Source organism: Bombina bombina, chromosome 5 (genome assembly GCF_027579735.1).
Source record: "Bombina bombina isolate aBomBom1 chromosome 5, aBomBom1.pri, whole genome shotgun sequence".
Lineage (NCBI taxonomy): Eukaryota > Metazoa > Chordata > Amphibia > Anura > Bombinatoridae > Bombina > Bombina bombina.
This window is the reverse complement of record NC_069503.1, coordinates 927,311,448-927,326,677: the sequence shown is the minus strand read 5'-3', so window position 1 is coordinate 927,326,677 and position 15,230 is coordinate 927,311,448. Positions and strand designations below refer to the sequence as shown.

Sequence of the window (15,230 nt, the reverse complement as noted above, 5' to 3'; positions counted from 1 at the left end):
GTAGGGCAGGGGTGGGCAATTATCGGCCCTCCAGATGTTATGGACTACATCTCCCATGATGTTTTGCCAGCATTATGGCTGAAAGAGCATTATGGGAGATGTAGTCCATAACATCTAGAGGGACGATAATTGCCCTCCCCTGCTCTAGGGGGTGTGGAAGAAGCACAAAACCAAGAAACGTTTAATGGCCTTTAAGCAGTTATGTAATTAAATTATTTCCTTCATTATTATTACTATATAAATACTTTTGATAAAGCAATACTGGGATTGCCTAGAAATGCAACTCAAGTGAAGAATATTCATTTAAACAATAAGCTTAGCATAAAAACACCACTTAAATAGATTATAGAAATGCAGGTTACATTTTAATAAGTCTGCAACAATAAATATTGACTCTGCTACTGCATAACAGATTTAGTAAATATCTTTTTTTCTTATAAGTGCAAGTACAAGATGTTAGGCAGCGGTTTATGTTTGTGCTAAAAAGATAACAATAAAATAATCAATTTTACTACACTTACAAAAAAGCATTACAATTAGAAGATGCTTCAGTGCTCTTTAATCTTCTTATTAAAGATTTAAACGTCTGAGCACAGTGGTTGAACTGTAAATTATTAAGTAAAGCAGAAAAGCTCACCAGGTACAAACATAACTGAGGAATATAATGCTAATAAAGCTGACCTTTCAAGCTCTCACATACAATAAAGCATAAAACATAAGATAATACCAGGTAGAAATGCAGGAGGCAGTCAACCAATGTAAATCATAATATATAACTATAGACTTATTGGCACATGAAAAGTTAAAAATACCATTAAGTTTGGTAGAATTTGGGAATGGGTTTGTAGGTAGTGCAGGGTACCCAATCTACAGTGTTGCCTCTCCAGTTAATTATAATATATGTAGACATTATTTGGCAGTAGAAGAATATTCCTGCACCCAAGAACTGATTACATCAGACTTCTATCAAATTGCATGACATGTTTAAGAAACATGAAAGTCAAAATTAAAGGGATACTAAACCCAAATGTATCCTTTCCTGATTCAGATAGAACATGCAATTTTAAGCAACTTTCTAATTTACTCCTATGGTCAAATTTTCTTTGTTCTCTTGCTATCTCTATTTAAAAAGCAGCAATGTAAAGCTTACCAGCCGGCCCATTTTAAATTCAGCACCCTGGAAAACGCTTGCTTATTGGTGGCTACATTTAGAGAAAAACTTGCCCAAAATACAGAAGCATTTTTAGAATTGTTGCTATCACTTCATTTAAACAGAAATAGAGCCTTGTTTTTTATTTACCTATCAAAACAATTTTTCTTTTTTGTTAAGAAGACAACCCAAGTTGTTGATCTAGGCCAATTTTGGTATATTTCAAGCCACGTTTAAACGCCAAATGCAATTATATTAAAAACAATAAACTTTTTCAAAAACTTTGGGTTTCTCACTAAAATTCTTTACACACAACTACTGTAGTCTCACAACAAATGGTTGTAAAAGGTTCTCTGTGGTCCCTTTTGTTCCAAAATAGCAGATATGCATGGCTTTGCAATTAGTTATTGGAATTCCACTATTTGCAACAGCGCACCACACTTCTGAAATTCCCGGCAATGAAGGGGTTAATTAGTTATCTGTTAAAAATAATAGTATTTTAATGCAAGGATTACCCTCCCAATGGCACTTTCCACCTCCCTGATCCATCCCAAACAGCTCTCTCTCCCCCACACACACACTCTTAGCCGCCATCTTAGGTACTGACAGACAGTCTGCCAGTATTAAAGGGACATAAACCCCAAATTTTTCTTTCATGATTCAGATAGAGACTTCAATTTTAAACAACTTTCCAGTTTACTTCTATTATTTAATTTGCTTCCTTCTCTTGTTATCCCTTGCTGAAAGGTTTATCTAGGTAAGCTCAGGGGCAGCAGAGAACCTACGTTCTAGCAGTTGATTGGTGGCTGCATATATTTATTGATTGTGATTGGCTCACCCATGTGTTCAGTTAGAAACCATTACTGCATTGCTGCTCCTTCAACAAATGATACCAAGATAATGAAACAAATTAGATAATAGAAGTAAATTAGAAAGTTGTTTAAAATTGTATTCTCTATCTGAATCATGAAAGAACATTTTTGGGTTTCATGACCCTTTAAGTTTTAGTTTTTTTATTATTATTTTATTTAATACATTAATTGTATTTATTTATTTATTTATTTATTTTATGCAGTATAGGATCCCAAGTTACCTTTTTTCACTTCCATGATCTCTCCCAAACAGCTCTCTTACCCTTCCCCACCCAAAGATGTCTGCCATCTTAGGTACTGCCAGCTATCTGCCACTAACCAATTTATAGATTTATTTTTATTTATTTATATTTTTTCTCTGTTGTAGCGCCCCCCCCTGCAATCGCTTCTTTGTAGGGTCCCCCCACCCTGATTCACCATTATTCTGTAGTACAGTGTCCCTTCCCTCCCTCTCTCATCCACACTTAATTTTCGGTAGGTAGGGCCTCTCACTCCCTCGTACCTCCACCTTGTGCCACCCATCTCCCTCCATCCCTCCCAAACCTCTCACCAGCACAAACGGAGATCGTTACAGACAGTGACACAGACGTGTCACTATTACTTATGTTTAGGCAGTCTGCCCTCATATGGTAACGGAACACAAATCATGCTATCTTACCATATGAAGGCAGATACCTGCAGCTCAGGAAGAGTAAGTCTCGGTTGTCACCTGACAACCAAAACTGCTGGAGCTTCCTGATAATCAAAAGCAGATATACGTCATGCGGTACGATGGGTCATATAACACGATGTATATCTACGTCTGATTGGTGCAAGTGGTTAAGCAGCTAATAAGCATAATATGTTAAAAATTAGTATTAGATATCAATTAACGTATTCTTATATTCTCTTACCAGCAACAAATGTAACCGTGGCAAATTTATTTTGTGCAACTAATATTTCAATGTTCATCTTATTATTATACTCCTTATTTTAATTTCCATTTTCTTATTTTTGTTTTTCTTTTAGGTTTTACTCAACTTTGTTAAATTCTAATTTTATACAGAGTGAGCATTTGTATTTACTGCTTATAGAAAGGGTGGTTAATATTATAATCTCTGTCTATTTGAATCTTTAACTAATCTCTGATTTTATTAGAGATTTCTGTGTTCTAATAAGAAATGGTTATTTCAGTTATAGTAAATTCTTTGGATTGCAGCTTGAATAGTAAATCTGGCAGCTTAAAGGGACATTAAACACTAAATACATGCTAGATAGAATGATGCATTCAAAGAAAAGATTAGTCCATGACTAACATGTAGATGTATTTTTTTAAAGTTTCATTAGTTGTTTAAAAAGTGACAAAATAAGTGTAAAGTTTTAGTGTCTATAAAACACTGGGAGCTGCCATGTTGTAACTTGTGTTACCTTCTCTGCTGTGGCCAATTAGAAACCGTTATAAATATGTCAATAGAGTGTGCAGCCAATGGTTGTGCTGGATTTAACAGTGTTTTGCACTTCAATTTCTAACAGGAACTGAAAAGCTCACAATTTCAGAATGGAATTACAGGCAAAGAGGACAAAATAAATAATGAAAGTATATTGCAGAGTTGTTTTATATATACAATTTATCATTTTATATTACCATCTCAAAGTGTTTAATGTCCCTTTAAATACCACCTTTATGGGGGGCGGAGTTTGACTGAGCTCAAAGATGGACGTGTGAGCTCTGAGCTCTGAGCTGGAATCCCTAACAAAGTCAGCATTTCAGCTTATAAAAAAAAAGAATATTTAATATTTATGCACTGGGTGAGGTCTCTGAACGCCGGGAACACAATCTGAAGAGGGACAGCGTGCGGTTGGAGCAGCTGGGAAAATTACCAACTTTGCAAGCGGCGGCTTCGCGCCGAAACTAAAGTAATCCCTGCAGCATTAATGGCGTGACAAGCAACAGACGGACAAAACTCCGGAACCCAGCACTCAAGCAACAGCGACTAGAGCCATAATACAGTAAGCAGATGGGCAACAACACAAACTTTTTATAAGTTAAGCGGCGTTGACCGCTCCGATCCAGATACACCACATGGGTAAGCAACCTCCATCACCTGCACACATGGGCCTAGTGAATGCCGATCCACGCAACACATAACGGTTAGTAACCGATGAAGATAGATGCTGGAATTTGCCGCTGTCAGCCGCCCCAACACCCCCAAACTATAAGGCGATAAATCTTACAAGTAATACAGGCAGTCTTAGCCGGACTATGCTTGGGGGCAAAATAAGAGAGACATCTCAGGCAAAAGCAATTAAATTTGGGCCAAAGGACTCACAATAACTTTAAAGTATAACTGACCCCAAACGGAAGATGTGAGGCATCTAATGATCAATCAGGCATACCCAATTTAAAAACATATAAGGAATACAAGAGTCTGTTAACATATTCGGCAATTTGAAGTGCACGGCATACCCTAAAACCTGCAACATAACCCCTGTTATCCACACACACGTGGCATCAAACAATTCATTTAACGGGGCATAACTTTTAGTGGCTATCTCAAGACAACCAACTGAATCCATCACTCTTAGTCACCTAGAGTCATTTTCTATCAGGAAGTCAACAGCTCTAAAAGATATTATAACATTACCTCTCACCCGAGGCAACTTTCTCTTATACAGCAAGGTTTCTTTATTTCAAAGGACTATACTAACATATTGGAGAGTCTCTTAAAGATATTGGCTCACCCTCCACCACACTACATTCCCATCTCTAATAATAAACAACTAATATGTCAGCCAAAAAATCTACTAAAGGAGAAAAGATAAATAAATCCTCCACTGTGAGCACCTTCTTCAAACCTTCACGCCACAGTAAACTGACAGAAACAGTGACAGAGGAGATGGAGGGAAACTCAGACACTGAATTAGATTCTACACCACACAGTGAGACCCACCCAGTAACAAAAGCAGACCTCAAAGACCTAGTCTCAAAACAAGACATCGCAGCAAATTTCGAAAAATTGTGGGAAAAGATAGACACAATGCACTCAGCAGTCACATCCAGCCTAACAGATATCAGAGCAGACATAGCAGACATGGGAGGTAGACTAGAAGCCTTAGAAGAACACAGAGACACAGTAACAGAAGAAATGGAAACTACCTCTCACACCCTACAGTCACAAAACCAGACCATCAACGAATTGCAAGACAAGGTCGACGACCTAGAAAATAGATCACGCAGAAGTAACATCAGGCTGAAGGGGGTCCCAGAATCAATCACTAATCCTGATCTAAACACATACCTGAAACACTTATTCAGAAATATCACGGGAGAATCAGAAGAAACTGAGTTTGCGATTGAAAGAGCCCATAGAGCGTTAAGAGCAAAACCCAGGGAGGAGGCGCCTCCTAGAGACATTATAGTAAAATTCTCATTTTTCCAAGATAAGGAGAAAATCCTTCAAGCTTCCAGAAGCAAACCTACCTATAAATTTCAGGGAAGTGTTATACAGTTCTTCCAAGATCTCAGCATTAGAACCCTCCAAAGAAGAAGCTCTCTGCGCCCCTTAACAACTCTTCTACGCAAAAACCAAATTAAATATAGATGGGGCTTCCCCTTCGCCCTTCACATTCTCAGGGACAACAAAACCTTTACAGTCCACGATGTAGAAGATATTCCCCCTACCTGCAAATTACTAGGACTGGAAGTCCCGAACATACCAATGGAGGACATTTCTCAACCTCTGCCGAACACCTCTAACCACATAAAATGGACACAAGTAAACCGCAAAAGAACCAAAAAATGATATATTATCAAGGTTGCCTGACCCATTTATATTGTTTTTTCACCGGGGGGATGCAGAACATTCACAAAAATGCCGCTTGGACCCTCCAAGCAGAGCCCCAATCCCCCCGAGTACTTTCTGACCAAGGTCCCTGACAAGGGAACTTTGGCTACTATATCCTTTTGTATGAACTACCTTAAAACCCTCCTTTGTACAAAACGAAGGAGGAGAAAAGTATTATGATATGTTGTTTCTCAGTTAGAAAATATGATTAGTTATGTTAGTCGAAATTTCTAAAAGCTGACACATTAGCTAACTTTTTATTAACTCATCTCAAGGTCCAGCTCTTCTCCCCTATCCCTACTTGTTAGTAGTAATAATGTATGCATACCCACAAGTTAGGTTTAACAGTTGTTATGTTACACTTTGTTCTTCATGTTTATGCTTCATTTCTATCTCTCTTCTAACGTTCTTTAATTCTTCCCCTAAAGATGCCAAGAAGGTCACCCCCTCCGGGTCAGCACAACTTTCTATCGCTTCCAGGTCTGAACCTACCACCTCCTTTGGGTCGTATGTATTAAACACTTGGTTACCTGCACCATATCAGAAAACACTTTACATTTTACGAACTAGATGATACCAAAAATTCACCTCATATCTCACAACATGAGAGGCTTAAATACTAATGTTAAGAGACGTACAGCTATGTCCCAGTACAGTCTTTTAGGAGCCAACATCTTATTCCTTCAAGAAACCCACTTTACTAATGACATAATCCCGAAATTTTGGACCAGAAAATTCACACAACACTTCCACGCAACGACTAACTCTAAGAAAAGAGGGGTCTCCATCCTTATCCACGCTGATTTACCATTTAAACATGAATCCACTATTGCAGACAGAGAGGGAAGGTATCTTATATTCAGGGGTCACTTTGGAGAATCCCACGTTATTTTATGCAATGTTTACGCCCCCAACGACAATCAGCATTCGTTTTTTACCCACATCTCCAGTTTACTCACCAACTGGTCCCACTATAAAATTATATTGGCAGGTGATTTCAATATCACGATGACCAAATTTAAAGAATCCAAAACCAAACTCACAGCTAAACAAATCAGACACAACAGAATCGTAAGCTCCATTCAAGAACACCTAACACCACATGCTCTATTTGACTCTTGGTTCACATTATATGGAAACACAACAGACACTACTTTTTATTCGGCAGTCCATAAACAATACACAAGACTGGATTACATCTACATTAGCCAAGTCTTACAACCACTTCTACAAACTTCAAAAATCCAGCCATGTGTGTGGTCAGACCATTCTGTTTTATCCTTATATCTAGAGGGATTTGTAGATACACAAAGAGCGAGATCCTGGACTTATGATCCGACACATTTAAAAAACCCCACACACAAAGATAAATACATTAAATCACAGACTGATTTTTGGGAACTTAATAAGGGAACTACACTGAACCCTCTATCTCCTTGGGCAGCACATAAAACCTACATGCGAGGATTATTCATCCAGGACAAATCCACTAACAACAAACAATACAGAGCTCAAATATCACAACTACACACAGAAATTTCCGACTTAGAGAAACTCCATAAGACTACAAAAAGAAAAGACATTTTAACCACCCTAACAGTTAAAAGAGACGCTTTAGCCAACATGTTAAACACTCAGTCTATCAGAGCTATACAGAAACTAAATACACAATACTATATCTACAAAGACAAACCAGACAAATTTTTGGCGAATAAACTCAGAGACCGATGCAAAGCATCTATTATCCCTTCCATATTAGCGGCAAATGGCACTTCAGTTTCAAATCCTCAACTTATCGCGGATACATTTGCGGACTTCTATGGGAAGTTATACGACGGTAATAAGGTCACTTACACAAGCACCACAGAATCCCAAACAAAGCAATTTCTAAAAGAAGCCAATTTACACACAATTACAACAGAGGACCTAGACAAACTAAACACACCAATTTCCAGGGCAGAAGTCCTGAGGGTCATTAAGGACCTTAAGACAGGAAAAGCAGCAGGACCTGATGGATTTGTGGGGGAATACTATAAATCATTCAAAGAAATACTAGTCCCACATCTCACAGATTTTTGCAATTTCATACTAGAGGGGCACACTATCCCAAAAGATATGTTACAAGCCAAAATAGTAGTGATTCCCAAACCCGGCAAAAACCACAACTTATGCGCGAATTATCGCCCCATTTCGCTTATTAATCAAGATATGAAAATTTTCACAAAAATTTTAGCTAATAGACTAAAACATATTCTGCCAAAACTAGTTCACCCAGATCAAGTGGGCTTTGTATCAGATAGGGAAGCTCCAGACAATGTACGACGGCTCTTAAATATCATAGATTATGTGGGAGACTCCGGGATGCCTTCTCTGCTCCTCTCGCTGGATGCAGAGAAGGCATTCGATAGAGTAGATTGGAGATACATGTCGGCGGTACTACATCAGATGGGATTCAGGGGGGCCTTTATTACGGCTATAAATGCTATCTATTCAAACCCAACAGCCCAAGTGTCAATCTCAGGTTACAAGTCTAAGATCTTCCCCATATTAAACGGCACGAGACAGGGATGCCCACTTTCCCCTCTTCTTTTCGCGCTCTGCATAGAGCCTCTGGCGGCAAAAATCAGATTAGATCCAGATATTTCAGGAGTTAAAATTAAAAACCAAGAATACAAATCAACACTTTTTGCAGATGACATTCTTCTGACATTGTCCAAGCCCCTCACCTCACTAACCAATTTATACACTCTCCTAGACCAGTTCTCTCAAATTTCAGGATACAAAATTAACTTGGATAAATGCGAAGCAATGTCCCTAGGATTACCACAACATACCAAAAAAAACATTGAAATTAACTTCCAAATCAGATGGGTTGCCCATTCGCTCAAATATTTGGGAATACACCTAACATCTCGTATTGACCAGCTATACAAACATAATTATGAACCCCTTTACAAAGAGATAAAGAAAAAACTACATAAATGGAAAACATATAACTTCTCGTGGTTAGGCAGACTAGCGTCTGTCAAAATGACCATCCTACCCCAGATACTATACCTCTTTAGGACTCTCCCCATCCAAGTTCCACTCAAAGACCTAAAGACACTACAAAAAGACATAATAGCATATATTAGGGGGAACAAAACGGCGCGGATAATATCCACACTCATTATGAGACATAGACAATTGGGTGGAGTGGGTGCGCCCAACATTATAGATTATTACAGAGCAGCGAGGTTAGCCCAGACAACACTAATGGGACACACATCTAGGGAGATTATTTGGATTGACCTAGAGGCTAAGCTAATAGACTCTTCACACTCAGACGATATTTTGTGGAATGATTACCCCTCAAAAGAACTCTCAAACAAACCAGGTTCACAGGTAACATTACATACTTCTCAGATATGGTCCTTTATGACTAAACGACAAAATTTATTATCCAAATAAACATTAGTACGTCCACTTAGATCTCTAACTCCTATAGACCTACATGCTACAATCGATAAATGGTCCAACAAAGGACTTTACAGAGTGGCGGACTGGATGGATGGTAGAAAACCTAAAACATTTAACCAGATTCAAACACAACTTGATACAATAAAACTACAATGGTTCCAGTACCTACAAGTTAACTCAGCGATCTGTAGATACATTAGAGACTTTCAGCCAAACATTACTACTCCGTTAGAAAGCCTACTCAAATCCTCCCACAGACCTAAGGGGGCCATTTCCAAATTATACATGCAAATACAAACACTTGGAAACCCACACAAATCTAAACTACTCATTAATTGGGAATCAGATCTAAACATTTACAAAGATAGGGGGTGGTGGGATGACGTGTTCCACTCAGCCTGTAAAGGACTACTGAGTACCGATTTGAGAGAAAACACGACCAAGACCATGTTCAGATGGTATCTGACCCCAATTAAAACGGCCCATATATCCGCTAGTCATAGCAAATATTGCTATAGGGGATGTGGAGAAATAGGCTCCTATTACCATATGTGGTGGGAATGTAGGGAAATACAGGAAATCTGGACTAAAACCTCTGACCTACTCAGTACAATCCTGGAGGACACTATCTGCCTGGCTCCAACCCATGCATTGTTACACATACCTATTCCCAAACTAAATAAACAGATAAATACATTCATCAAAATCATTTGCACAGTCACCAGAGTAAGTATTGCAAAATACTGGAAGGTCTCGGCCCCCCCTTGGGAAGAGGTTTTAAATAGAATTTCTCTTACATATCGAATGTATGAGTCTGCATCACAAGTACTGGACACACAAGCACAATTTGAGAAGATCTGGTTTTACTGGACACTAAATAACAGACCTACAACGTAAACACAGCTCTCCCCTTGCTGATTGGGAGATGGTGTGGATAACTGCTGACCCGCGGGGGGGGGACAAACAAGGAGATAACTCTTGGCAACTAAAACAAATCTTTTTCTCTTTTTCTTTTCCTTTCTTTCTCTTTTTTCTTTTTCTCACTTTCTATTTAGGGCTCACTGTGGCCTTAATATCCCTAACCCAAGGTTGATACAAGGTGATTCAGAGAAAACTTTCAAAATATATCTTGGGGTCTTCGTGTTTTTACCCTGTTACAGTTAGACATGTTAGAAAATCCATATGTTATAAGTTTTTTAAAGGAAAAAAAAAAAAAACTATTTTGAGAATGCAAACTGTAATTCCACCTGATCAACTACAAGATTGTTAGCTTCATTTCAGCTTTCTGTATAATGACCATACCACTAGACTGCTCGTGACATGGGTGGTAAATTGATGTGATGTTATATGATGTTATATTCTCAATAAAAAATATTTAAACATAAATACCACCTTTATCATATTTTATTACTATCCATATAGCCTGTGTATTTATGTTTAGTTCATAAAGAGAAGACACCATTTTAAAACACATATTCCCAGAAATAATAAATCATGGTGCAGTGTTACAGTACATCTGAATAATAACAGCAATGATTTCCCAAACTAACAAAATAAATATTCTTACACAATGCCAGCATCATATAAATAAGTAAATAACTTGATAAATTACCCAGCAGTTCCATGGCATCATCTTCATTATCAATATCTTCTTCTGTGACAGAAGCAGGAGTACTGTGTACTGAGTCAAAGGAGTCTTGGGACAACATTGCGGCCAAGAGTTTCTTATGGTGTTGCTGTTGTTGCTTTAATCCTTTGTTTTTTGGCTCCATCTTCAAACTAAAAAAAATAAAAAATAGATCAAATTGACACACAATGTTAACTGGCATATTTAACAAAAAAATATGTATCTGCAAAGCACATTAATAACTTGAGGAAAAAATATTAAGGACTAGATTATGTGTGGAGTGCTAACAGTTATGCGTGAGCGAAAAGGGGTTTATTGCGGGTGTTTGTGTGCGTCAGGTTTTTAGTTTGTATTGCAAGTTGAATGTAAACGCGATCGCTTCAGCGCAATTTAAGTTAACCCACGTCGAGTTATCAAGACCTCTGAGCTCTGGCTAACTGTTTCGCAAAAAAATAATAATCACAAAACACACCAAAAATACATAACAAAGTTACACTTACACTCATAATAACACTATCTAATAAAAATTATTAAAAAAAATGTTGTACAAAAAAGTTATAAGGTCTCAAGTGTTAGAAACAGAAAGGCAGACATAGGGCTTTAACAAAGAGATACAGTACATACATATACATGTCTAAATATGTATATGTATGTATAGTACACAAATGTATGTATAGTGCACTGTCTATTGCACACCATCTGAGGGTGTCCAGAATTTTTTGGTGTATATTAACAAGATGTTGAACAATGTGGGTGGATGAAGTACCCAAATTTATAGTAGAGAAATGTTCACATATTCTAGAACGTATGTCGCTGATGGTTAAGCCTAGGTACTGCAGTTGAACATCTCACATGTAATTAAATAAATCACATATGTACTGCTACAGTTTAAGCAAGCATAGATCTGAAAAGTCCCCCTAGTAGTAATACTCCCTAGTAAAGTAATCCAATATGTGTGCATATTGACAGGGTCTACATTTACGATGGCCACATCTAAACATTCCATTATGCAGAAGCCTGGAGCTACGAATGAATTCAGCCATTTCAAGTTGTGTAGGTGCTACAATATTACCAACTGCTTTATATTTTCTATACGAGCATCTTAAACCTTTTTGGACCACATCCTGTAATTTATCATCTGTAGATAATAAAGAAAAATGTTCGCGTACAATTTTACAGATGTCATTGTACTGAGCATATTGTAGCACCTACACAACTTAAAAGGGCTGAATCCATTCGTGCAATAGAGAGAGTTAACACACCAAAAGGGGGTGGGGACAGATTTAAACTTTTGAGCAAACAGGAAATGTTCTGGATTTTTAAATTTAATACACGTATACCCCTTGGTCTAAACTATGACTATGATCTCATTAATTACTGGAACTAGTCATTCTACTGATAATACATTTACTTTGATATATCACACTTATGTAAATATGTCCATTTGTTGTATATATTTTGTCCATATATTAAATTAAATTTAGGTTTTTGGGGGCGGAGCCAACTGCCTAAAGAACAAGACGCACCATCTCATTGCTCCTAAAAGTTAGCTCTTAAAAAATAGATTTGTGGTATCAAAAGAACCCAAATACTTTCCTTTTTAATTCATCTGACTCTCTAGGACCCAGATTGGTATTCTAGGACTACGAAAAGGCATAAGTGATATAAAAATACCTCTGAGGCCTACTGACTAGTTGCGACCGCAGCTGAGATTATAGCACTATACCTGCAGTGGCCTCCGCACTACATCGGCTGACAGTGAAACTGCACTTATACTCTCGCTACCCCTATAACAGCAGAATGGAGAAGCAAATCCTGGCTGCACTGACAGATCTACTAAGCTCCATGGATTTACACCATCAGGCCCTTATTGCGGACCTGAGGGACGCTATGGGTAAACCACAGACTACACCGCGGCTATGTGAGGCTAAGAGAACAACTGACTGGTCCGAATCAGCCCTACCGCAAAGTCACAAGGGTGAGTTTAGAGACCCACCGGAGAAGCCCTTAGCGGACAACACTGACCTTAGCCGCCGGACGGCAGAGCAGGGAGACACAGACAGGTGGCATAGTCCCTTACGACCCTTCTCTGTTTATGCTGAGCTGACGCAGCAGAGAGCTATTGTGACGGCTGGTACACCTGGAGAACTGTCTCTTGATATGGGGACCAAGCGGAGCGAACGGCCTGGACTGAGATCTAAGCGGAACATACCACTCTCGAGGCATACCGCTCTACAGGGAGCTAATTTTTACCGGTCACAGAGCAGGCGGCAGAGAAAAGCTAGTGCTGAGCGCGGCGGGCGCCCGAGATTGATTGAGAATCACTGCCGATACAGCCCCAGATGGATCTGGCCTTACACAGACTCACTCTTTGGGATAATACCTGAGTCATGCAGGAGAGACGTTATACCCTATACTACTGTACTTCCAGTCCCCTTCGATCCGGGAGGCTAATGCTTCTATCTACTCTCTATCTTCTAGTATATAGAAGGTCGCAAAAACAGAATTTATGCTTACCTGATAAATTACTTTCTCCAACGGTGTGTCCGGTCCACGGCGTCATCCATTACTTGTGGGAAATATTCTCCCCCACAGGGAAAGGCAAGGAGAGCACACAGCAAGAGCTGTCCATATAGCTCCCCCTCTGGCTCCGCCCCCCAGTCATTCGACCGACGGTTAGGAGAAAAAGGAGAAACTATAGGGTGCCGTGGTGACTGTAGTGTATAAAGAAAAAAAATTTCAACCTGATTAGGAAACCAGGGCGGGCCGTGGACCGGACACACCGTTGGAGAAAGTAATTTATCAGGTAAGCATAAATTCTGTTTTCTCCAACATTGGTGTGTCCGGTCCACGGCGTCATCCATTACTTGTGGGAACCAATACCAAAGCTTTAGGACACGGATGAAGGGAGGGAGCAAATCAGGTTACCTAAATGGAAGGCACCACGGCTTGCAAAACCTTTCTCCCAAAAATAGCCTCCGAAGAAGCATAAGTATCAAATTTGTAGAATTTGGCAAAAGTGTGCAGAGAGGACCAAGTCGCTGCCTTACATATCTGATCAACAGAAGCCTCGTTCTTGTAGGCCCAAGTGGAAGCCACAGCCCTAGTAAAGTGAGCTGTGATTCGGTCAGGAGGTTGCCGTCCGGCAGTCTCATAAGCCAATTGGATAATGCTTTTCAGCCAGAAAGAAAGAGAGGTAGCAGTAGCTTTTTGACCTCTCCTCTTACCAGAGTAAACAACACACAAAGATGAGGTTTGTCTAAAATCTTTTGTTGCTTCTAAGTAGAACTTTAAAGCACGAACAACATTTAAATTGTGTAATAAACGTTCCATCTTTGAAACTGGATTCGGACACAGAGAAGGAACAACTATTTCCTGGTTAATATTCTTGTTGGAAACAACTTTTGGAAGAAAACCAGGCTTAGTACGCAAAACAACCTTATCTGAATGGAAAACCAGATAGGGTGGATTATATTGCAAAGCAGATAATTCAGAAACTCTTCTAGCAGAAGAAATAGCAACCAAAAACAGAACTTTCCAAGATAATAACTTAATATCTATGGAATGTAAAGGTTCAAACGGAACCCCTTGAAGAACTGAAAGAACTAAATTTAGACTCCAAGGAGGAGTCATGGGTCTGTAAACAGGCTTGATTCTAACCAAAGCCTGAACAAAAGCTTGTACATCTGGCACAGCTGCCAGTCATTTGTGTAACAAGACAGATGAAGCAGAAATCTGTCCTTTTAGAGAACTAGCTGACAACCCTTTATCCAAACCTTCTTGGAGAAAGGAGAGAATCTTTGGAATTTTAATCTTACTCCAGGAGAATCCCTTGGATTCAAACCAGCAGATATATTTTTTCCATATTTTATGGTAAATCTTTCTAGTCACAGGTTTTCTGGCTTGGACCAGAGTATCTATCACAGAATTCGAAAACCCACGCTTGGATAAAATCAAGCATTCAATTTCCAAGCAGTCAGCTGCAGAGAAACTAGATTTGGATGTTCGAATGGACCTTGTACTAGAAGATCCTGTCTCAAAGGTAGCTTCCATGGTGGAGCCGATGACATATTCACCAGGTCTGCATACCAAGTCCTGCGTGGCCACGCAGGAGCTATCAGAATCACAGAGGCCTTCTCCTGTTTGATCCTGGCTATGAGCCTGGGAAGGAGAGGAAACGGTGGAAACACATACGCTAGGTTGAACGACCAAGGCGCCACTAATGCATCCACTAGAGTCGCCTTGGGATCCGTGGATCTGGACCCGTAGCAAGGAATCTTGAAGTTCTGACGGGACGC

At 39.2% G+C, this 15,230-nt stretch overlaps 1 protein-coding gene across 1 annotated transcript in view; it reads right to left on the bottom strand.

The window, feature by feature from the left end:
* Positions 1 to 15,230, bottom strand: part of C5H8orf34 (chromosome 5 C8orf34 homolog) — a 603,345-nt gene that overhangs the window by 397,584 nt on the left and 190,531 nt on the right. Inside the window, exon 7 of the mRNA XM_053715893.1 lies at positions 10,918 to 11,084. Coding sequence (XP_053571868.1) covers positions 10,918 to 11,084 — 167 coding nt within the window. The remainder of the gene's footprint in view (positions 1 to 10,917; positions 11,085 to 15,230) is intronic.